This window comes from Sparus aurata, chromosome 18, assembly GCF_900880675.1.
Source record: "Sparus aurata chromosome 18, fSpaAur1.1, whole genome shotgun sequence".
In the NCBI taxonomy this organism is placed as follows: Eukaryota; Metazoa; Chordata; class Actinopteri; order Spariformes; family Sparidae; genus Sparus; species Sparus aurata.
The window spans coordinates 23,727,251-23,746,322 of NC_044204.1; the positions used below are offsets into that span (position 1 = coordinate 23,727,251).

At 41.6% G+C, this 19,072-nt stretch overlaps 3 protein-coding genes across 3 annotated transcripts; 1 reads left to right on the plus strand and 2 right to left on the minus strand.

Annotated features, from left to right (window-relative positions):
• Positions 1 to 18: 18 nt before the first annotated feature.
• Positions 19 to 2,027, minus strand: LOC115569248 (probable UDP-sugar transporter protein SLC35A4). The gene has a single exon (XM_030397251.1). It carries the CDS (start codon positions 1,955 to 1,957, stop codon positions 980 to 982), a length of 978 nt encoding a protein of 325 aa, XP_030253111.1. The 5' UTR covers positions 1,958 to 2,027; the 3' UTR covers positions 19 to 979.
• A 334-nt stretch (positions 2,028 to 2,361) lies between these two features.
• LOC115569249 (SLC35A4 upstream open reading frame protein-like) lies at positions 2,362 to 4,141 on the minus strand. The gene is made up of 3 exons (XM_030397252.1): positions 4,059 to 4,141; positions 3,582 to 3,680; positions 2,362 to 2,753 (listed from the first exon to the last, which is right to left on the minus strand). Exons 1-3 carry the CDS (start codon positions 4,071 to 4,073, stop codon positions 2,556 to 2,558), a joined length of 312 nt encoding a protein of 103 aa, XP_030253112.1. The 5' UTR covers positions 4,074 to 4,141; the 3' UTR covers positions 2,362 to 2,555.
• Positions 4,142 to 5,362: 1,221 nt separating this feature from the next.
• On the plus strand, positions 5,363 to 18,853 carry hmgxb3 (HMG box domain containing 3). The gene is made up of 21 exons (XM_030397347.1): positions 5,363 to 5,565; positions 6,354 to 6,506; positions 6,619 to 6,799; positions 7,545 to 8,051; positions 8,137 to 8,244; positions 8,425 to 8,559; positions 8,690 to 8,922; positions 9,712 to 9,821; positions 9,917 to 9,997; positions 10,199 to 10,281; positions 10,368 to 10,487; positions 10,587 to 10,727; positions 11,154 to 11,461; positions 11,595 to 11,722; positions 13,195 to 13,326; positions 13,421 to 13,605; positions 13,810 to 14,032; positions 15,201 to 15,334; positions 15,779 to 15,898; positions 16,267 to 16,476; positions 16,706 to 18,853. The coding sequence occupies exons 2-21, from the start codon at positions 6,367 to 6,369 to the stop codon at positions 17,288 to 17,290; spliced, it is 3,864 nt and encodes a 1,287-aa protein (XP_030253207.1). The 5' UTR covers positions 5,363 to 5,565; positions 6,354 to 6,366; the 3' UTR covers positions 17,291 to 18,853.
• The last annotated feature ends 219 nt before the right edge of the window (positions 18,854 to 19,072 follow it).

Below are 19,072 nucleotides of genomic sequence, written 5' to 3' on the forward strand. Positions count from 1 at the left end.
TAAATCATGTGAAATAAACAGTTTTTGACAATTTATTGGTTTTCATTAACACACTTGTATAACACTTTGATATTATCTTTGACATTGTTCTTGGCAGAAAATTCCAAACAAAAGATGACAATAGCAGCATTCTTCAGAAATGTTTCCCTGAAGATATCATAATCCAGACCTGCATTTTCAGTTCAATTTACTTGCAACAGTGTAACAGAACTATAAATTAACTAAATAAGTGACGTAAATTATCCAGATCAATCGCCAGAATAAACTGTTGGCGTTGTACATTTCTGCAAACCATGGACATGTTATATTTGAATGCTTCATACCCATCATATCAACATTTGGAGGATGCCATGTTCAGATTTCATGTGTACGTTGAGGGAGTGGCAACTGCTAAGCAAGAGGCCACTGCTCCAGTTGAAATTTAAATGTTTGTAAGCGTGAAACCATTGATAATTTTTAACAAGGGATCATTGTTACCCTTTTTAAGCCTTTTAGTAGCAACAAAACCAGACATTTTTGATATGTTGGGACAATCTGCAGCTGAAAATCTGGTATACTTTGTGTTTATGGCAACAGAACCAGTTGAGCCAACACAAGACCTATTCCTAACTACATGTTTTTTGTTCCTAAACCCAACCAGACCTTCTGCACAGTGATGTCAACAACATATAATTGAGCATAAAGAATCGCAGAATGTCAATATCTGTGGTTTGCATGAACGTACAGTGACAACATTTGTTTTGGCAACTGGGTTTAAATAGTCAAATTAGGCATCAGCTGACATTATTAGTTACCATTGAAATACATGTGTTGAGTTCTGGATGTCAAAGTCAGAAGGCAGATGAACAGAAAGGCAGAAGAAAAATAATCACATCTGAAACTTTAAACTAGAACACAGGTTATACTGTAGGCAGACTGTAATGAGTCGAGTTATTTTTGGGCTTCGATGAGCCGTGTGGTTCGTTTGTTGGAGACCTTGTCATCTATAATAAAGGTAAGCTGCCAGTCCAATCATGGAAACGGGAAGGAGGAAAAAAGGTGTGAGCTCCAGCCCTAAGATGGCCCAAGACATGAGAGCATTAACCAGCATGGAGCAGGAAATGACAAACAGTCTGGTGATCCCGCTGCCATGTTTGAGCACCACGGACATCAGGAGTCCGTTAGCTGCCTGCCCGGCAATAATGAGCCAAACCACCCCAGAGTATCCCTCCAGAAAGCTCTTTTCACTCCCTACAGAGGAAAAGGAGGAGAGTCCATTGATGGCCACACCAAACACATAGAGGTAGAGATTCTGCAAGCTGAGGGGTAACTTCTGGCTCTTCAGCACCCTCTCTGTGTACACAGCTGCCAGGCCTGAAACAAAGCAGTACACCAGCACAAGGAAAAGCCCCCATGCTGTGATATAAAGCCTGGGACCTTCCTGGGCTTCAGCCCTCTCAGGGTCTCCTAGATCCAGGCTGCTGTAGGTGTGGCACACGCCTGCACACATAAGAAGCCCCAGAGCGAACCACTGAGCAGGCCGGAGTCTCTTGCCCAGGCAGAGGGAGTACAGCAGAGCAGTGGAGGCAATTTTTAAGTTAGACAGGACTTGGTATGAACTTGGGTCCATGTAGGCCTGCATGAAAACCACCAGGTTGTTGTTGAGGGCGTAGAGTATGGCAGGGACGGCATAGGGGGCCACAAGGACAAGAGGTGGAGGGGCAAGTAAGGCGGGGGTACCTCCAGTTAGAACAAGAGTCGCCAGAGAAATCAGGAGTTTGGCTAACTCGATCATGACAACACATGATGAGGGGTTGAAAGGGATTTGACCGTCTACCTTGGTGAGAGTGATGAGCGGTGCGTGAGAGCCATAAATGAGGACCATCAGCCCAAAGAGGACACCCCACTGAATCCTTCTCACCCATCGTCTCCTGATCCTCGCCGGGGAGCTGGGCCCTACGTTCTGGATGACAATCATCCTCAATGATGCAAATTAAACAATTTCTAACAAATCTGAATACTAATCGAAGTGCAAAAAAAACCCCTCACATTCTGGCTGTTTTAAACTAAAACAGCTATAAATCTCAACAACTTAAATATTCATGATAAAATACTTGGATGCACTACTCTCTCTATAACTCTTTAAATAGATGATCAGTCGAACAATAAAAAGGTGTAGGAAATGTTTGCTGAACTAGCGCCTGTTTTAAACATGAGTGATTCAAAATTTCAGATATCTGCTCCAGGCAGAAAAAACTAAGCCAGGTAATGAAATGTGATGGACCAAACGTTAAAACCTTGTAGGCACAAACTCTTGTTAACATCAAACAGATAAAGTGGAAAATGAAACAGCCGTATTTAACTGAACCTGAAACACAAAAATGCAGATAAAAAGAACAACAACTTTACTTTAAGTTCCAAATGAAATTCCAGTTATATCATTACTTCCATAGTCCAGTCTACACAGAAATCTTGCAGACTGATCCTTTGTGAGCCACTGAGAAGCCAGCAGCTACGACAGAATTTCTTCCTCTTGAGCCCGTTATGCCACCAGCACGAGCAGCAGTCAGGCCAAATTACTTTGGACCTTTTTTCAAGTTGTTCATATACTCTTTCACGGTCCTTTCAATGTTGGGCACGGCATAGTTCTGTGCCGCATAAATGCCAGTGATTGTTCCCAGCAGCACTCCGACGATGGCAGAGGAGCGTAGTTTGGCCACCACATAGCCGGCCAGAACACCCTTCAGAAACGGAGATCCCAAAACTGAGCCTCCCTGAAAGAGCAGAACAAACACAGGAGGGTTTTCAGAACAGACCCAGCTCAGAGAAATGACATGGAGTGTCAAGTTGAACACATTTACAGTACAAGGTGGGGAGTGTATCTGCTAAAGGTACCTGTATTCCATTAAAGTTACAGAATTTTTTTAATTTCCATTACAGATAGATTTAGTAAAAAAGGTTATTACTAGCAGGACTACAACTTTGAAATAAAGAGAGATATACTAGTTCACAAATGTCACACAATGCAACATAACCATATAGACAATTAAGATTAAACAAAAGACATTTAATCGATATCTCGTTTCTCTTATCTTTATTTGCACATGTTTAGCACCGAGCTATCAAAAAGTAACAGAAATCAACAAGTTACATTACTTTATTAATGTGATACTTAGACTATGTTACTGACTACATTTCAGTTAATAAGTGACTGTATTTGAATACATTTTTAAAGCTTTCCATCCAACCCTGACAATATAACAACACAAAATAATAACAAAATAAGGCAGTCCTTTGACAAAACTGAGCAAAGGACACTGGAAGGGATCAAAGCTATTTAAATTGTTGTTTTAATTTCATTACATTCAGTGAGCACATATGCATTCTAGTTCAATAATACTAAAGCTGAATGTATGTATGTATGTATGTATGTATGTATGTATGTATGTATGTATGTACAGTTATTTGCCATTGGAATTACTTAAACCATAGAAAATACATCTGAATCAATCCAGTGTTGGTGAGACGAGGCAAAAGCACATTAAAAAACAACTCAAAACAACGTATTCTACTCGTGTGGCCAATTATCGATAACAACTTACCTGAGGAATTCCTACTGAAACTTCGTTCTCTACTCGCTTCTGGATTTCCTCCAACTGATTTCTGAGCTGCGTCAGATCTCTCAACTGTTTCAGTGGATCCTAAAAACAATGAGAAATGCACATTTGTATTAGAAAACACGGCGTGGGACCTCACTGTTAACCGAGAGCAGCTAAACTCGCTTTACAATATCGCCTAAAGTTGACTTAGAGTTGCTAAAAGTTCCTATGAAGAGCTTCCCTCGTACAAAAACACTCAGTTCTCTCAAAGTTTGCTCGTTAGCTAAATGAGTGGCTACATAACTTAGCCAGCTCAAGGATATCAATTTAATTTAGAAGTCATTACGGACCGTTGACTCAATTTTACAGCAAACCACTGCTGAGACAGACCGTTTATTCGTCCTCCTTTAGAAGTTACTGTCATCTGACGAAACACGTGAAATTAATACATTTAAATTCAGAGCACAGGAACTCACTCACCTTGTCATCCGCCATCTTTGCTCAGTGCGGTGCTCGGCGTTCGGCTCATAAGCCTGAGCCACACATTGTTTCAAGTCGATTAGTTCGGTCTGGGGAGATAAATAGTTAAAAGAATAGACATAAAGCCCCTTTCTTGTCTTTCAGGATATTTAGGGCAACCGGTAATAAACAAAAAAAATATATGGTTGGAACTTGGGGGAAGCTCATGGAGGTATATAACCCAAATAATGCTTTTTGGACACCCTTAACCACCTCTGTGTTTATTTAACACAGTGTTTTCCCTTTGAATTACTCACTTTTTCTGTAAGTGCTCAAATGAAAACCTCTTTCACAGGAGAAGTGAAGTGTCTTAGTCACACCAGTACTTAACATATCAAGGATAACTTTGAGAAGAAATATTCAAGGAGATACAGTGTGCTATATCTGTTTTCCGATAGTCCAAAAACAGTGTTTTGGTAGATCGGCTAATTAGGCCGTCATTATCCTCCCTCAGTAAATTTAGTTTATTTTTAGTCACAGAATACAGCATTGTATCTGTAGTAGAAGCTATCCCTTCTACTTCTGTGTCTCTGTGCAAACATTTTCCTTATCTTAGTAATTGGCATTACTTTTCGCCCTGCCGACTCTCATTGTAATATACAATATCTTGTTTATATCAAAAAGAGCTGTTACCACTCATAACCACATACAAAATAAATCAATTAACAAAAACGATGTAAATGTATTATATTCCTTCTGGTGTCCGCTGCCCTTATGGTACTTTTACTCAGATGTTGGCATGCTGTTTCCACGTTATTACTCATAATTACTCATTTTACTTTGGTGTTGTTTTTTTTTTAAGGTATTACGGAGACAGTATACTGTACAGTCATTCTTATATTTGCAAAGTGTTATGTAATTTTACCAACAGAAGGCCTGTCATTCCTGTATGTGACTACACTAGACCACGAATGAGTATGCATCATTTAATGTCTTCATAATTGTGTTCTGTTTCTTTACCTGTTATGTCATTTGTACCTCATTTTATCATCTTTTAGTTTATTAAAAATATATTTTTTATTGTATTTTATGGGCTTGGTTTAGACCACACAACCACTGATCATCCTTGTCGTCTTTCAGGCCTACCACTTATGTATTTTAATACTTGGGGGCGCTTCACTGTGTAAACGGCGCCTGTCTGTGGCTGCTATGTTCACTCTCTGAAGGCAAAGGCGCACGCGTTACTTTCACGTGTCAAAAACGTCGTCCCTGATTGGCCGGCGCTTGTTTATTCCGGCATTTGATTGGTTCAAGACCATAGCAACAAACCGCCATGTTTTTTTTCCACAAGACGACGAGAAACGAAGCTTCTTTACAGACATTTATGCATCGCAAATCTTTTTTGATCTATTTGATATGACGCAAAGACACATTTCAGCTTTAATTTGTTGTCGGCACGACGCCTGACATTTTCGGGGACTTCTAAAGGGTGTTCAGAGCAGATTGTAGCCTCCTCTGGTCGTCGTAGGTAAGGCTTCAATAAGACGGCATTTCATTGGATGACTCAGTAGCTGTGTAGGCAGTATAAACACACGCCATTAAACCTACTTTTAAAGCATGGAAGGACCAGTGTTTTTAACATGCCAGCGCTTTATTAGTCACACTCACTGCCGTGTGCAGGACGAGCGCCCATGGTGTTTTATGTGGACACGGACACTGTAGGGTTATTCTGTCTGCTTGAAGTTCCAGCTCGTAGTCACACTGTCCGACTTTCTGTTTCTTTTATTAGACAAAGTATTCGTGTTTGCCTCTGGTCAGTTGAGATACTGAGCTATAATAAACCTCCTCTGCAGACGACTGACAGTCAGACAACCATGGCCTATTGAAACTATTATTGAAACATTGTACAGTTTCAAATTGGTGTGTTAAAAGCTCAGTATTATACAGTGCAATATACATATAAAGCAGCGTTATGTCACTTATATTCCTTAAAATAACAGCTTCTATATCATTGTGATGGTACAGTGTCTTTTAATAGTGTGAAAAGGTAGATAGACAGATAGAATTACTTTTATGATCCCAGACTGGGAAATTATTTAGGTGTCTGTGTCTCAGCCACTCCACCCCATCACTTGTTTCTGCACTATGTAACTTAATTGAGAGGGTCCGATCACAGCATCACATACATGTTTACTTCAACATACATGTTGTCAACACGCAACATTGTTAACAATTCCCTGCAATGAATTCTGCCTTCGTGAACGTTCAAGCATGGACCGTCAAACTAACCTCATTCCATTTTCGTGTTCGACCCAGATTCTTTAAAATCATGGAGAAAACGGAGGTGTTCGACGTTGTGAAAGTGACTGAGGAGGTGGAGAGCTGCTATAACCAAATGAAGGTGAACACCCCTAAAAAGAGGAAGAGCAAAGCTCAAGAAGACAGTGTTGAGAAGCCAAAGAAGCCGAGGTAATGTACATAGTCCAAAATAACTTTTGCTGTGTCTTAACCATGGAGAAATCAGAAATGCCTCTCTCCATTGTCTTGTGCTGATTGTAGGTGTGGGATCTGTTTGTCTTAGGTCTGCCTTCCTGCTCTATTACTTTGATGTTCACCAAATTATGCAGCAGGAGATCCCTAATCTGCCACAGTCTGAGATCAACAAACGAATCAGTGAGAGCTGGAAGAGACTGAGTGTGGCGGAGAAAGCCTACTATCTGGAGAAGTCCAAGTCTGAGAAAGAGGGCATAGAGAGTAACACAGTAAGCTACATCTTCAAGTTATATGTATATATATGTATAAGTAAACCAGTGCATCTGAACATCTGCAGAACCTTTGTTTCACTGATCCGCAGAATAAAACTTCACCATGTCAGTAACACAGGAATAAATTGGCCTGTTCTGAAGGAAATTTGCGATTGTGCAAAATGGTTATTTAGATATTTGTCCATCCTCAGTTCTTGTGTATTTATTGATTTTTTTCCAGGAGAATCTGAATAATGGTTGATGCCACAATTAACTTAAAACAATTTACCACTCAATTGAAGTACAACATTAGTTACAAAAGAGTTTGATAAACTTAGCAATTTGATTTTTCCTGTTAAATAAATTCTAATAAATACAGGAAAAGTGATGTCTATTCTGAAAAAAGTAGAACCTGCAGTAGTAAAGTAAATTAAGAACAGTGCCAAGCAGTCAACAAAGCCAATCTTTATAAAAGGTTTGTCCATGATCGAGTGCTTCATTACGGCAGTTTACTATATCAGTGCCCTTCTTTATGATTACTTACTGCAGAGAACTCATGTAGTCAATTGGATTGATTTCATTTGTAATGAATACATTTGGCTCATGTAACTACAGATAAATTCCAAATGAAGTGACCAACTAGCATCAAGTGTCAGAGCAGAGATGAAGTAGCTTTTTCCTGCTTGGCAGTTGCCTAATTCACTTGTCAAAGTGTTTCTATAGACGGACATGAACAATTTTCTTGATTGTGCTTTTCCCTCAGCCGTCCCTCAGTCCCTCCAAAGACCTGCCAGGCTTCCGCAAAATCCTCCCTAGAGCCAGTTACTTTTTCTTGTCTAAAGGCTGCTTGTCAAACCAACAGCTGGGTGGCTCTCAGTCAGAGGTGAGCTTGGACTCTCTGGACTCTTCAATTGAGGGAGGCCTGCCTTCTGTCTCCCTCACCCAGGGGCCTCAGTTGACACCTCTTGGATTGACCGCTGAGGTGGAACTGCCCGAGCAGCATGTCGTTGTTGATGACATATCAGAGGAAACAGCAGTGTCGTCTCAACCAACGTACCCCCAAGGAATCACACACTCCTCTTCCTCCTCTGTCTCATCCAAAGCCTTGACCGCCATTGATGCCCATGCCTCACCCCCTGCCAACCTTACCGCCAGTGAGGTCACACTTAAAGGAAATGAAACAAGATTTGTTGGTGGCAGTTATGGTGGACCGTTGGTGCAGCAGTTACAGGGCGAAACTGCACAGGTGGTTACTATCATACCCACTCAGGTGAGATAAAAGTGTTCTACCAATGAGCATTATTTTAGTCACAAAAAGTGTTTTAACTAATGCTGAATTATTTTCCTCACTTCAGAACCTGCTGGAGTCCAAGTCCTTGGCAGGTGTCAGCTCTGTGGGCCCAGTGATGATGGTCTCTGTAGGAGCCAACATAGAACAAAGTGCCAAACCTTCATATAAAATGGTAAGCAGCCACATTAATCATCCACCATATAAATGTCAGCACTGAAATTGGAAAGCAAATGGTCTGCACACAGAAAAAGACAATCAGGATTGTCATTACTTAGATTTATGAAATCTGATGATTGGAGGTGGTGATAGCAGTTGAGAGGCATAAACTTCCATGTTTTCCTCTGTTTGTCAGTCTGTGAAGACCTACACCAGGAGAGGCCGAGGGAGGTGTCTAAACCCTGGATGTTCATTTGTTTATGTCACCCGCCACAAGCCACCCACGTGCCCTGAATGTGGGAGCCACCTGGGTGGAAAATGGATACCTGCTGTAAGTGTCAAGCAATATCAGGCATGTTCAATCTTATGTGAACATCCAGGTGTAAGTAATGCAGAGATTCAGCCTTCCTGTTTAGACCTGCGGTTTAAGTCAGGTAACCTTGCCTTTGTTTATATCTCAGGCAAAGAAGACACAAGAGAAGGGAGCTGCGTCCAAGCCACAGAAAACTGAAACCAAGCCTAATGAAAGCTGCCAACCCACACCTCCCACAGGTCAGGACGGGAATGCTGATGTCGGTAAAACAAACACCACCAGGGGCAAAAAAGAAGTTCAGCGTTGCTCCAGGAAGCAACGCGCAGCTGCAGCTGGACAGCCACCAGAGGGCAGCGGAACCAAGGAGCAGGAACAGACAAAGTGAGTATCCACGAAGCTTTACTATACAGTCAGCCTACATTTGAATATTAAGCATGTTCTGTTTGCTACATGGACCCCAGTGACAGTGACAGTTGAGTGAAAACTATGCTTTACACCAAAAACATAATTTCCTGATTGGTGTTTTAATGCTTATTTCAAGTACAGGATATTCAGTAGAATAGAACCTGACCGATACTGGATTTTTGGGACCAGAACCAATCTTAAGGAGAAAAAGAAATTCTGATTTTGATGTCAGCCATTGTTGTTATAATCACAGAATATATACATAAACATCAATCGATCAACATCAGTCAAACAGTCATCAACTTGGGACAAAGGTACGTTTGTAATGGAGCCAGTGACATCAGCTCACCAAAACAATAAATGTCATATCATTTTCATATCGGGGTAATATGTGCTGATAGTGATATATCTATGAGAAGCCATTGTCTGCCAGTAATATTGTCCATACAATATATCAGTCAGGCCCTACAATAGAGTCTTTAAGATGACATATTGACATCGGCCTGAAGTAAACATTTCTGTCATTTCGCAAAGCTCTGCATGTCTGCATCTGCAAGTGGGCCATCACAATAACAGTAAACATGGTTATGTGTTAATTCCACTATAGGAAGGACTTGACGTTCTCTGCAGTTACATGGAAAACAACATGTGCATATATCGGTATCAGAAACCGGCACAAGTCTATTGAAACGTACAATGTGACGTTTTGGTTATAATGTGTACTGTGTATCTCATTTGACATACGCTTCATCTGTCATTGAGCAGACAGTTGAAAGACTGCCTCAAGGGCGCGACAGTCCAAGGTCGAGATAAAATCAACTTCACTGTCCAGAAGAGGCCTGTGAGACCCATCCTTCCTGCCTACTACACCACAGGTGAGCTATAACACACAGCACACAGGCAATTATCTGTCGTCAAAATAAGCTGTCACAATGTGGATTTACATACTGGCATGTGTCTTTGTGTCCAGGCCGTACTTTGCTCCAGATAATAACTGTCCCGCCTGAGAAAGGAACATCACACAGTGCAAGCCACAATAAATCATCTTCTGGTACCGTGCATCATTTGATTTGAGTTATTATTATACTGTATTAATCTTTCAGTCAGTAGTTTGGATACAGTTGTATGTTTTTTCAGTGCTTATGATTATTGACTACCTTTTTTTCAGAGAGAGGAAGTGATATGTTTCTATTAGTTAGTGTCTGTGGCTTCTGCTCTCTGATGTTCTGATGTGGTCGTTTTCTAACCACAGCTCCTCAAGAGAGTTTCTCAGGTCTCAAACCCAATACTTTAAAGCAGCTTGGCCAGGCAGTCCCGACGACCTCAGCCAAGCAGGTTGAACCACAAAAAAACACACTAATGAAAACAGCAGAGATGCAGGTTAAGTCCATCACCCTCACTTCCTGCATGTCTTTCTGCAGGATTCTGCTGTCCCAGCAGACGGAAGCCAGCCTGTGTCTTCACTGGATGACAGGAGAGTGAATGTCTTGTCATTCGTGCCTTTGAAACAACAACAACAACAGCACACTGTTTCCAGCTTTGTCAGTATACTTCTATGTTCAGCACAGATGTTTCATCAAGTTAGACTTTGCCAGAATACCTGATTTGTGATTAATCTTACCCTTTTATCATTCTTTTAGGATTTGGGATTGTCTACAGCGCGAGGAAGGGGCCGCTGTAAAAATCCGTCCTGTGACTACATGTACAAAAACAGACACAAACCTGCCGTGTGCCCTAAATGTGGCTGTGAGCTGACCCAGAAGAACGCAAAGGAAACAAAGGTGAAAGCTTTCACCTCCTCCAGATTCTTCTTAAGTGTAGATGTTGTAGGATTAGTTTCCAGCTGCATCTCTCACCTCTTGACCCTTTTTTTAATGAGTCTCCAGCCAATCTCGGATCCCGAGTGGCTTTTAAGCAGTCATAAATCTTGCCGTAAGACTGATGACAAGGCATTTGAAGTCAAGTCATTCGTCTTTTCCGCTGTTTTTGAGTGAGCAGAACTGGTGTAGATCTGTTTTCAGATCTAACAGCAATTTGAAAGTCTGTCCATTGCAGCAGAAACGTATGAACAAGCCCACATACACACTTTTCTCCTTCTCGTCACTGTAGCAATCAATCAATTTCACTTTAGTAATTATTAAAGCTAACCTCTCATCACATAATATGGATAAATTGCTCTTATCATTTCTTTTTTTCGCTTTTGGCAGTCTGTGACTCTGCTCGATCCGTACCAGCCCCTGAGTCCTGCTCAGAAGGACATCCAGCGTCAAAACACCCTCCAGTTGCTACAACGTTCCATGCAGATTCCTGAGAGCGAGACCGAGCTCCAGGAAACGTTGAGCCTCATCCAGGAGCTAAACAGTCTGCAGATCGTCCTCGTTCAGACAGCCGACCAGGAGCAGGATGGCAACAGTGAGACGGAGACGCTGGTTGAGTCCGGTTGGCCTCAGTTCTACGAATCGGCAGCGACTCACTGCGGACTGTGCAACTATCCGCTCTTCAAAGGAGGTCAGAGGTGAGAGGATAGGTAGTGGGTTGATAATGTGGAGCGGAGGTGGACTAATGTTTGTTGTTTTTATTCTGCGTCTGGTTTTTCTGTCATATTGTGTTGATGTCCTGTTCCCTAATGTGTGTCATGTTTGTGCCAGTACTGTTGCAGGTCAAGAGGACTGCTGGCTGCTCACCGAGACACTCATCCAGACCGCCTCTCTCCAGCTTAAAGTGTGTCTCAATGTTCAGTGTCTGGCTTTGCACAGCTTCACTGACCTGCATCCAGGTAAACTGCACCACTCACTCATCAGTAGCAGGGAGAGCAGTTGCAGACTGTAGAACCATTTTTTGACTAGTTGGATTAACAAGACATCCATAATGTCATTTTAGCTAGGAGTAATTGTAAATAAAGATATCTATGATCTGGATATCAAAATTACATTTCCTACTAGTGGAAATATTGATTGCAGGTATCTGTAATCAAGTACAAGTGTTCATAATTCAAGTATGAAATGCTTTAATTCATAATAATAATTGCAATAGAAAAAATTGCATTGATGATAATCTACAACTCATTTTTCACCAGTCAGAATTGTTAATTATTAGTATCAAAAATTCAGTCCTTACTAGTGGCTCACTGTAGAAATTATGGCTCACAGCTTGGAATTGTTACTAATAAGAATGTCATTTCAGATATTTAGAAAAGCATTTGAAATATGTGAAATACAACTGTTACTAGTTTTTACTAGTAGCAGTTATATCTAAGATAGAGCTGCATTTAAGATATAAAAAAGAGTAATTTCCACTTGTCAAAATGGCGACATCCGGAATGGGTTGAATTCGTAAATGCAGTTGAAATCCTTTGAAAACATGTGGAAATTCAATTTTAAATATCTGTAATAGATATTCTTACAAGTGAAAAAGGAATTACTAATTCATTAATTACTAATTAGACTAGTGTCATTTTTAAATGTGAAATATATTTGTAACAGGTCAAAATGTAACTTCTCCTGATAAAAACTAAATCAACACTAGTCAGCCCTACTGATAAAAGGGCTACAGGACTTGCCATAGTATCACTCCTGTTTCAACTTTTTCTGAAATACACTGATTGCTCTGAGGTGGATGCCCCTGCATTTTTTTTAGAGTGCATTTACCAAATGTTGCCAATTAAACTTTTCCTCAATTGCAGTCAGTGTTTTACTGAGTGGCCAAAAGAGCGTGCCGAGAGCGTAAATTATCTGCATAGCATACAAAATCTATAGTTCAAGGAAATTGTGCTTGTCCTTCTTTTTCATGCAGAATTCATTTGTCACACATTTTCCTCTGCTTGACCCGCTCAGACCCATTTACAGGAACCGTGTCTTCAAGTTATGTTACTTGTTTTTTTGGGGATGATGATGAATACCAGTCCAATAGTTATAAAGAAAGCCAGCTCATTCTGATATTCAGCTGCTTAATGGGACAAACAGACACATCATTATGGCATAGTTTGATATCAAAATGCAAAAACCATCATTGTTGTTATAATTTATCTTTAGTGTTTTAACAGAAACCTTCTGTTGCTTGGTATAATCAACAGTAAGCAGTTCTTGGCTGCTTCTCACGCAGTTGTTTTTACCATTTGTGGCCTTAAGACCACGTTCAGACAATATTTTGCTCCTGTATTCATGGTAACAGCAATGATTTAAAAAAAAAACTGTGGTATGGCCTGCAGCCAGCTTCCTCCATGAATTGTGTGGTTCTTCTTTTTGACAGGCTTGTTCAACATCGGGAACAGACTGCTAGTTAGTATGGACCTGTTTCTTAAGGTCAGGGCCAGTATCAAACTGGGCCATCCCCCCTCTCAGGCAGCCAGGAGCGTATTAGACCACGTCCCCAATCACCCTGGTAAATACCGGTCATCTTTTCCGATCTTTGGTCTTCCACCTCTTATAGTATGTTTTCTATGACATTTCTTTATGTGTCTTCCTCTTTGCATCAGTGCACACACTGAGTCCAGATGAGCTATCTCAAATCCACGAGCTCCTCCTGAGTGGCTACTGGGCCTTCGAGTGTCTGACAGTGCGCGATTACAACGATATGATCTGCGGCATCTGTGGTGTTGCTCCCAAGCTGGAGATTGCGCGGAGACACACCAACAACGTGCTGGAGCTGAAGAATGTGGAGGTGAAAGAGTGAATCACAGTTACATTAATGCCCAAAAGCCCACAAATCAAGATCACATTCAAAGAGCTTTTTTAACATTGACAGAACCGTACAGTTCTCTCCCACATGTAAAACACAGAAAAAATTAAGCATGTGAAGAAGACAGGTGTGTGTTTGTGTCATGCTCTCTCCACATGCTAGCACTAACGTGCTCTCTGTCCACAGTTCACGTGGCCCGAGTTCTCAGTCTCCGACGAGGTGCACGTGGATGACTTCTGGCTCACCATGGAAAGCGAGGCTATTGAGCAAGCGACTTTCCCCACTGACATCCCCATCACACGGGTGGATGCTTCTATCATCGCTCCCTTCATCCCCCCACTTATGAGGAGTCCCACCGTTATCAACACGGAGAAGGACAAGGTCCTGTCACACCCACCTCAGCCCTCAGGTACCTGGTTCTACCGATCAGTTTCTTCCTTTTACATGCTTTAATCTTTTGACTGGGGAAAGAAGAACTTTTTTAAAGGTGCACTATGTCGTTTTGGGGAAGACATTTTAATCAGTAGAGAAAATTATTTTTAATGCCGAAACACCTTCCTAGCTTCAAACAGACCTTTTTTTCCTCCGAACAGCTTGTTTATTGAAGTTATGGAAAAGATGCGTATTTCTGAAATTGTATTATTTCCTCATTAATATTATAAATATAAGAATCCTGAATTTCTTCTCGGGCTATCAGTTTACCTCTAAATCAAAATATCTATACATATTTTTTCCTCCTACTTCTAGTGCTGTTTATCTACCTAGATTGTTTTGGTGTGAGTTGAGTTTTGGAGCCATATAGACGTCTCCTTTCTCTTGACTACAATGGAACCAGATGGCACTCTGCTTGTGGGGCTCACAGCGGCAAATAAATACATTTGTAAAACTGAACAGCAGTGTCTCATTCCAGAATTCATGACCTGGTTAGTCAAGATAAACCACAGCCCCTTGCCAACAGCAGTTCCATGTCCGAACTGAAGATTTGGCTCATTTATTTGCACCAATAGGATGTTTTACAGCTATTGGTATGGGTGGAACTCGACTCTGAAAGTCCCTAATGCAGCCCTGCCTTACTGACTTTGAGGGAAAATGTTTTTAAAAATGCTCCAATCTAAACTTACAGCCAGTTTGATGTGAGGTTCCAGATTTATTTATAAATTCAAAGTGTTTATTACTTTGACTTTGATGTTCAGTGATCAATATCTAATTGTTTTGTTGGACTTTTTTTAATTTGAAGATGTAAAAGCAAAAAGCACTTGATAAGTACAAAAATATCCACCCGGCAACTGTATCAGTACAGAAGGAAGCATCTAGTCATTGACAAGAGGCTAGTTAATTAAGATAGCTGAACTTACAGCTCAGTTGAAGAGGACGCCATTAATGTTGACATCCTGTGCTGCAGCACAAGCCTCTCATGCATGACTAGATACGCGTCCATTAAATGCAAGAGAAAGCAGACATCTCTATAGCCAGGCAACTCACACCAAAACAATCAGGCAAAAAATCTTAGGGTTACATGTCCCTCTAAATGTATTTTGCGATGAGTGGCTTATGTGGTCTAAAATCGCCCGTTTTAGGAGATCCATCGGTTTTGGTGCGTCTTATCCATGACGGTCAGCTCAGACTTGACAAGATTGAAGATCACAGTGAGGAAGAGCTAAGGACGATGCTGGACCACTGCGGGGCGAACATCACCCCAGACATCCCCAAGGTATTCTTTCGTGTGTGTGTGTGTGTGTGGGTGTGTGTGTGTGTGTGTGTGTGTGTGTGTGTGTGTGTGTGTGTGTGAGAAACAGATCAGGGAAAAGAAAACTGTGGCTGTGGGCTCATGATGCTCACATATTGCTCATGACTGGAAGCAGACACGTTTACTGTAAAAAACGATTAGGATACAAGTGTTACTGTTTGAGTTGATACACTAATCATGTGAGAAGTTCTCGGTCCAAAGTAGAGGAAACGGCCCCTCTTCCCCCACACCCTGGGACTGGTAAGACTTTAATGTCTTGCTCAAGGGGATTTCAGCAAGTTCAGAAAAGTGGTTTCCTTGTTCCTTACTCCGAGTCTGTGTTCGTCTCATCTCTGCTCTCTTTGGTGTGCTCATGTCTGTGTGGGTGACTGTTTTAATGAAATCCTCCTCGGTCTCCTCCCGTGTTAGAATGAGCTGCTGGCCTCCCTGATCTCCCTGTACACACTTGTTCATAGTGGCCTCCCCACGGCTCCACAGCCCCCGACACACCTCACTGCCGGCAAGCTGTCCAAGGTCTGTCCTCACAAGGTACGAATAGCTGCCATGTAATTCTTGATTACATGGCAAGATCTGTAATTCTTCTGTCGTTTCACCACAAAAGCTGCCATTAGCTTAGGGGTAAAATCACAGGCACAGGAGCTTTGGAATGGGGCAGGCCGGGGCTAGCTTGTTAGCATGCTAACTCAAGAAGATATCCCTGCAACTCAATACATAAACTTCTCTAACATAACATTAACACTGTTTCATCTTCACTCTCTGTTGATAATTTTAGTTAATTTCTGACGTTTTTCAACCAAAATTATAGATATTGCACCTTTTGAAAACTGAAACTCAAATGTTTTGTTAGAGTTGGAAGGGGTTTTCAATGCCTTTCATCTGTTTTTCTTTGAATCCAGGTGGTGAGCGGCTCGAAGTACTTGGTCAGAGGAGAAACGGCTCGTGACCATGTGGACCTCCTACTATCCTCTCGCTACTGGCCGCCAGTCTATGTCAGTGACTGTGCCCGTAAGGTGGCGCTCTGTGCTGACATGCAGTACCCGGAACTGGCAACCCAGATGTGGGGCAGGAACCAAGGCTGCTTCTCTGACCCTTTTGAAAAGCCAGAGGTGAGCGATTGAAATGAAATCTATCTCTGAATTAATTCAAATGTGTGCTGGTTAAAACTTCTAATTCATATATAATACATTCATATAAATTCGAGGTATGTTCACATTAATGACTTAATTTGTAAGTGTAACTGAAAATGTAGCCCTATCTCAGTCATGTAAAATAAACGGTAAAAATGTTCCTTTTAAGCCATTTTTAAACATTTTTTTCTAAATCTTTGTTCTTCAGTTTGTGTCGTGTGCTGAGCTGCAGGACCAGCCGTACAGTGCTGACCTCTCATTAGTAGCAGAGAACCAGCAGGTCCACCCCATCACCAAATCATCTTGTTGCTGGCTGGTTCATCCTCCAGGAGCAGCCCAGGATCCTCCTGCTCCTCCGTCAGAGCACCACTCAATGGCCCTCTGCAGAGATCTGGAGCCCTACTGCGGCTTGATCACTGAGCCTAAAAACCAAGAAAAGCAAGAGGAGGATGACGAGGGGGCAGAACATGCGGAAGAGATGGACAAGGCTGAGAAGGGGTCCGCGGAGAAATCGGAGGACTCTTCCTCTGTGCCCGTGGTTTTCAACAACACTGCATATTACTACCTTTACAACCGCCTGATAGATTTCCTCACCAGCAGGGACATCGTGAGCCAGCAGATCAACCATGTTGTGAAGGCCTGCCAACCTGGGGAGGTAGTGATCAGGGATGCTCTGTACCGCCTGGGAGTGGCGCAGATCAACACAGAGAAAGAGGAGGACGAAGGAAGTGGGATGGAGGGACAGATACAAGAGGGAGGGACTGAGACGTACGAGGTTGTGCTTCCTGAATAAAAGTGGCAGGACAAGGGGTGAACTGAAGATAAAGACAGGAGTACAGATAACAAGAGAGACGACCACGAGGAGAGAGGTGCATCCAGGAGGATCCAAGACTTTAGAAGTGACCAGCCTGAACCATCAATACATTGTTGTCAGGTTTTACTGATGTGAGGAAACAGGCTGAATATGGATAAAGTATGTTGAATTTTGCAGAATGGTGGTTAATGAAATGGATACAGAGTTGTCAGTAGTGTTTACTGTGGAGATGTTTCATAGTACAGGTTACATCTTTTAGCCACCTCTAACTACAGTGTGTGTGTGTGTGTGTGTGTGTGTGTGTGTGTGTGTGCGTGTGTGCGTGTGTGTGTGTGTGTGAGTCAATATAAGTTAAAAATGGTTCAGAATGAATGTCAAAAGATTTCAAATGACTAAAAGAATGTAACAGTATTTTGTGTCTTTTACCAATAAGGTGCCAACATTGAAGTGAGAGTGTGTGAGGTTTCAGTTCCCTCCTGTGACTGAAGGAATGTAAACAGGATTTTAATAACTCTGCTACTTCAGGCTTAAACGTACACATTTAATCATAAAGCATATGTTGTATTTATTTGTGCTTTACGTTTTAAACTCGCGCCTCTCCCCTGCCACTTGTGGCCTTTTAGGATGTTTGCATTTTTAAAGTGATCATAAAATGTATCTGTACATTGTGCTGAATTATGACATGGTGATGGACCTAATGACCTTTGTTTACATTTCGTTTAGGTTACATTTCCTCTTAATGAAGATCCATTTAAAGCTGTAATTTGTAAGGAATAACCAAAATCCAACGGTCACTCCAGAACTATAGGGGGCAGCATTACCGTTAACTGCTGCTCACTTCTCTTTGCTGCCGTTAGCAAGTAGCTCAGTTAGCGGTGGAGCTAAGTAGTCATATTTGCTGACTCAGGTCTGCCAGTACTGCAGTCTCAGAAAACAGAGGGGCTACCTGATAACAGTTTGAAGACAAGGCTTACAGTATGGAGGTGATTTACAGCAGCTCTGACCGAGATTATGGCTCCAGGCATGTGAAGACACAGCAGGCGGGGGACAGGAGAGGCATGAAGTGTCGAGTTAGCGAAGCAATTAAGCTTGTCCTGGTTTGGCAAAAGAGAAATTTGAATTCAGACAGTGTCACGTTGTTTTCTGGTCCAGAGAGAAATTTTTTTTAAAAAATATCTAATTTCATGACATATCGTGAGATGATTTTGCTACTTAACAGACTAAGTAGCAAACACTCCCCTGGCATACAGAGTGCAATCAGTTTTCTCACTTCCTGTCAGTCAGTTAGCCTTTGAGAATAAACCTATGATATTAGTAGATCTGCTTGCATGACGTCTCAACATCAGAGAGATTACATTGCATATTAGTGGTGGTCACTAATGCTTTGCTGAGCAATTAAAATCAATTACCATGATTCACAAGTAATGTTGAAAATGATCAAACTGAAACCTCAGTCGTTAAGCTATGCACTTGTATTATTCTGTATGTCTATAAGTAATATTTGGAAACCAATATCTCCGTGATTAAACACTGATGAAGCTTTTTTTTAACTGGGCGTCCGCTACAGATACTCCTACCAGAAGTGGAGAGACATACTCCATCGAATGCATACTTCTACATACCAGTCATGTGATGTGAAAAGAGGCTTCAGATGTCATTGATGTCATGGTAAGTGGAGAGCCACAAAGTGGGAAAAAGCTCCAGACTCTGTAAATAATATGACATCTAATGTCACTTCAGGCAGAAAACCCCTTGATGCAA

Bases quoted from the DNA above. Each gene is read 5' to 3' on its own strand.
- LOC115569248 (XM_030397251.1), bottom strand. From the start codon at position 1,957: ATGATTGTCATCCAGAACGTAGGGCCCAGCTCCCCGGCGAGGATCAGG.
- hmgxb3 (XM_030397347.1), top strand. From the start codon at position 6,367: ATGGAGAAAACGGAGGTGTTCGACGTTGTGAAAGTGACTGAGGAGGTG. The intron at 8,560-8,689 runs GTAAGTGTCAAG...TTTATATCTCAG, and splicing joins GTGGAAAATGGATACCTGCT to GCAAAGAAGACACAAGAGAA. The intron at 10,488-10,586 runs GTCAGTATACTT...TCATTCTTTTAG, and splicing joins AGCACACTGTTTCCAGCTTT to GATTTGGGATTGTCTACAGC.
- LOC115569249 (XM_030397252.1), bottom strand. The intron at 2,754-3,581 runs GTAAGTTGTTAT...CTGCTCTTTCAG, and splicing joins TTTCAGTAGGAATTCCTCAG to GGAGGCTCAGTTTTGGGATC.